The sequence below is a fragment of the Diplotaxodon limnothrissa genome, linkage group LG12 (genome assembly GCF_057381915.1).
Source record: "Diplotaxodon limnothrissa isolate DT_005_m linkage group LG12, D_limnothrissa_male_GT1.1, whole genome shotgun sequence".
Classification (NCBI taxonomy): Eukaryota; Metazoa; Chordata; class Actinopteri; order Cichliformes; family Cichlidae; genus Diplotaxodon; species Diplotaxodon limnothrissa.
In genome coordinates, this window is record NC_140607.1 from 7,875,398 (window position 1) to 7,879,294 (window position 3,897).

The window sequence follows — 3,897 nt, forward strand, 5'->3', positions numbered from 1 at the left end:
TTGAGTTTGTGCTCCATGGCTCTTTGCTTTTTCTCCTGTTCTTCCTTCTGTTGGAGGATTTCTTCATTTTTTTTCACAGCTTCATCGAAGTTTGTTTGGAGCAGCCGATTCATTTGGTCCATATATTGGAGATCCCATTCTGTCTTCTCAACAGTAGCTTTGCTGTCTTTAAGCTGGTTGGACATCTCCTTTAGTTCCACGCTCTTTTGCTTGTTTTCCTTAATTAGGAAGACAATCTGCTCTCGGGCTTGTCCAAACTTGATTCCCCAACCCTCATTAATAATATTTATGTCGGGCTGGCGTTTTTGTCTTTCTTCCAGGTTCTTATTTTGCGCTTCCATCTGTCTACACTTCTCCTCCAGTTGAAGTTTCTCTTCTTCAATCTGTTGAATTTTATTCTGGAGATGGTAGTTTTCCTTCTTACTGTCATGTAATGCCCTTTGGACGGCTAAGAGGTCATTTGGGGAAATTGGCCGGCCACGACAGGAAGGAGAAGCGGCGTAATCTTTTTGCCTTGGTTGGTGTCTTGTTGGATACATGTTGAAGGTTGTACACGACAACTCTGAAAAGGTTTCCAAAAGTTTCTGTGGTGAACGTGTGAAGGCTGCAAACACAAATGCTGCGAAGACACGAACTAAAAAACTGCTGTGTGTCACCCCTGTTTAAGGAAAAACTTCAAAGGATCGTGTAGTGACATCATAACTCCGTGAGCCAATGAGATTGTCATGTGACATTTTGGAATGGGGATATTTTTTTTTAAACCGTTTTCAAATTTAACTTAATATTTGACTGTTTCTTAACTGACCTGTTTAGCTGATTAAGAAATGAATTGAAACGAGCATCACTAACGTTATATAACAGACAACAGAAAAAAAACATTTTTTTTCTAAGTAATAGAGGTATAATACATTTTTTAAAAATTTTTTTTAAATTATCCTACTTTTTATAAGAGGGAACATTATTTAAAGAATATGTATTTAATTGGAAAACTCTCTATTCGTCTAAAGGCTATAACAAGAAAGGTGAGCTTCCTGCTCAAAAATGAAATGACCAAAATAAATGGAGCATTTCTCTGCAATTACAAACTCTGTGTAAACAATCTTGGTTTCAAAATAAGGCTAATGCTGGTGAGATGTCATCACAGGTGTAAATATTACTGCAGATGTTACTATGTCAAAGTTTCACAACTGTCTTATGTTTATTTATGTAGGCAAGACCTACTTTTCACTTTTTTGCTTTGCTATATGTTCTTGAGTGTATTAGTTTGCCAGCAGCACGAACATGTACTAGTGTCAATAATAATAGTACGGTGGATTAGAAAACCTGCTCACAAGTTGAATAAACACCCAGGATTGTTTCATCATTTTCATTCAAAACCAATATTTGAGTCAAAATGAGAAAGTTGTTTGTGCTGTCTGATGAAGAAGAAGCAAAATAAAGTGCAGTTTTGATGTAGATGATGTTGTATACAAACTAGAAGAGGAAGATAGTAGGATCTCTGTATCATGCTTTGTCACTTTGTACCATGTAATTCTTTCTATTTCCACCAGGGGGTGTTTTCAGAAGTGGTAGGTGGTAAAAGAAGAGGTCAGCAGGAAGATGGCGAAGAGCGACCAAAGACCAAGAAAAAGAGGCAGTCAGGCAAAGATGAAGAGTATTATATCCCTTACAGACCTAAAGACTTTGACTCTGAGAGAGGGTGAGGCATTAAACTGTTGCATCTGTTTCTTTAAAAAATGTGAATGGCTTTGTGTTTTATGCTGTTTTGTCCTGTGTTATGCGTCGACAGGTTGAGTCTCGGTGGAGAGGGCAGTGCTTTTGAACAGCAGGCCTCTTCAGCTGTCCTTGATCTCATGGGAGATGAAGGTGATCGCCTTAACCAGCAGAAGAAAATGATGAAATGGTACAAATTTCCCTATGTTTGACTCAGTATCCACCAAATGGTCATTTCAAACTATAATTTAAAGTCTTTTTTCCCCCTTCTTTTTATAGGGACCGTAAGAGGAAGCGTTTTGTGAGAGAAACGGGAAAAGAAGACCAGAAGAAGAAGATCAAAACAGACAGCGGTCAGGTTATCAGTAACAAGAAGAACAGGAAGAACTTGTATCCTTCCAACAAAAAGCTTCTCTGTGTGCTGCTCTCAATGACCCTCTTCTCTACTCCTATGACAATATTAAGCTGTACTGTGAAGATGTTGTATCACTTGACAACATGTCAGTTATGAGGAGTGAAGGAAAAAATACAAGATTGATGATACAGGATCTGGATCAGATGGAGAAACAGGCGGAGGAGGCAGGAAGCCAGCAAGAGGTAGGAAGGCATCAAAATGAATAGCACAAACATGTTAAATATAGACCATCAGCCACCATGTTTTAACTCAACTCTAAAGGTAAATACTTCAAGTCCCTCTTCCAGCCTTGCGAGCTATAACCTCCAACCTCTTTGTTGTGTCGTGCCTCTCCCAGGTCGTGGCCGTGGCCGACGAGGTCCAAACGTACAGAGCTCCGGTGACCACAAAGCACGCTCGGAGCTGAAAACCAAGGATCAGATCATGAAGCAGCGCAAGAAAAAGCAGAAGCACCAGTTCCTGCAGGGCGGGGGGATGAGGAAGCTCCGCTCCAAGAACAAAAAGTGGCTCGGAGAAGTTAAAAAGTCAGGTTTTGGAAGGGGTGGCCATAAGAAAGGCAAGCTGAGGAAGAAACTGTGAGGAGGACAGAGGGTTGATGGTGTGGAGGACATCACGAGGAACTGGGTGATAAGCGTCAGAATCATCTGAGAACATCACCAAAGATTTTCCTGGTGCTTTGTGTGACTGTAGATTAAGGAGAAAATCATTTGTGAATCTTTACACTGCAGAAATGCACGTCACTTCTTCCTTGATGGCCTGCTGAACTCTGCGTTTGCCACAGAGTTATGTTTAATTATGATCCACTAACCTGGATTTACTACTTGTAAGCATGTTGGCAGTCTAATAAAAGTGTTTTGGAGTACTGAAATATGTCTTATCAAAATGGTAAAATACAGATATTAAATATTGTGTGCTTAATTTGCAGTTAGTTTCAAAAATCGTCTCGCCCATCTTTTCTTAAAATAAGAGGTGCTCTATAAAAATGACATTAAATTCTGTAAACGTGCTCTATTTGCAATTATTTATCATTACTGTTGTCCAAGTGGTCTCATTTCAAAGTTGAAAGCGAGCATCGGAACGGGCAAGAAAGGCGACTTTTAATTGACTTTGAATGTGTTGTGGTTACTGATATCAGATGGGCTGGGTTGAGAAACTGGCTTAGAATTCCTCTTGCCTTCAGCATGGCCACGCCCCTCTGACTTCTGCAATCAACAAGGCATTTTTACCCAGGGAAATGTTTATTTCGCTTTTCAGTTTGGACTGTTCTCTGTAAATTCCTGAGAAAATTTGAGAAGATCAGGAGTGTCTGAAAAACGTAAAACAGCCCATCTGTCACCAACAGCAATGCTGCCTTCAAAGTCACTTAAATCACCCTTTTTTTTTTCTGGCATGTGATTGGCTGATTAGATATTTGCATTCACAAGCAGCTGAATAGGTTAGTGCAGGGGTCAGCAACCTGCGGCTCTTTAGTCCTTTTAGTGCGGCTCTGCGTGGTTTGGGAAAATAAATTATTTTTTTAAGTAATTAGCTGAAGTGTATTTTATTTATGTTAGTTTTTTTTTAACTTGTAGTTCTAAATTGGAAGATTACTGTGATATTGAAATATAAATATAAAATTATATTCTATTACAGTTTTTTCTGAATGCCTAAGCACATTTTTTGTAACTATTGGCTAATTTTGCAAAACTCTTCACACAAATAAGAAAACCTGTCACCCAATAATCAAAACATTGTAGTTCTCTTGCAAAAGCAAACACAGCTAGATTAAC

General features: G+C 39.1%; 1 protein-coding gene across 1 annotated transcript; it reads left to right on the plus strand.

Annotated features, from left to right (window-relative positions):
• The first annotated feature begins 971 nt into the window (after positions 1–971).
• On the plus strand, positions 972–3,523 carry LOC146620816 (ATP-dependent RNA helicase DDX54-like). Its single transcript, XM_085367710.1, has 5 exons — positions 972–1,022; positions 1,551–1,699; positions 1,790–1,903; positions 1,993–2,215; positions 3,479–3,523. Exons 1-5 carry the CDS (start codon positions 972–974, stop codon positions 3,521–3,523), a joined length of 582 nt encoding a protein of 193 aa, XP_085223836.1.
• Positions 3,524–3,897: the final 374 nt, after the last annotated feature.

Coding starts and splice junctions, on each gene's coding strand:
- LOC146620816 (XM_085367710.1), top strand. CDS start 972: ATGTATTTAATTGGAAAACTCTCTATTCGTCTAAAGGCTATAACAAGA. Junction 1,700..1,789: donor GACTTTGACTCTGAGAGAGG/GTGAGGCATTAA, acceptor ATGCGTCGACAG/GTTGAGTCTCGGTGGAGAGG. Junction 1,904..1,992: donor CAGAAGAAAATGATGAAATG/GTACAAATTTCC, acceptor TTCTTTTTATAG/GGACCGTAAGAGGAAGCGTT.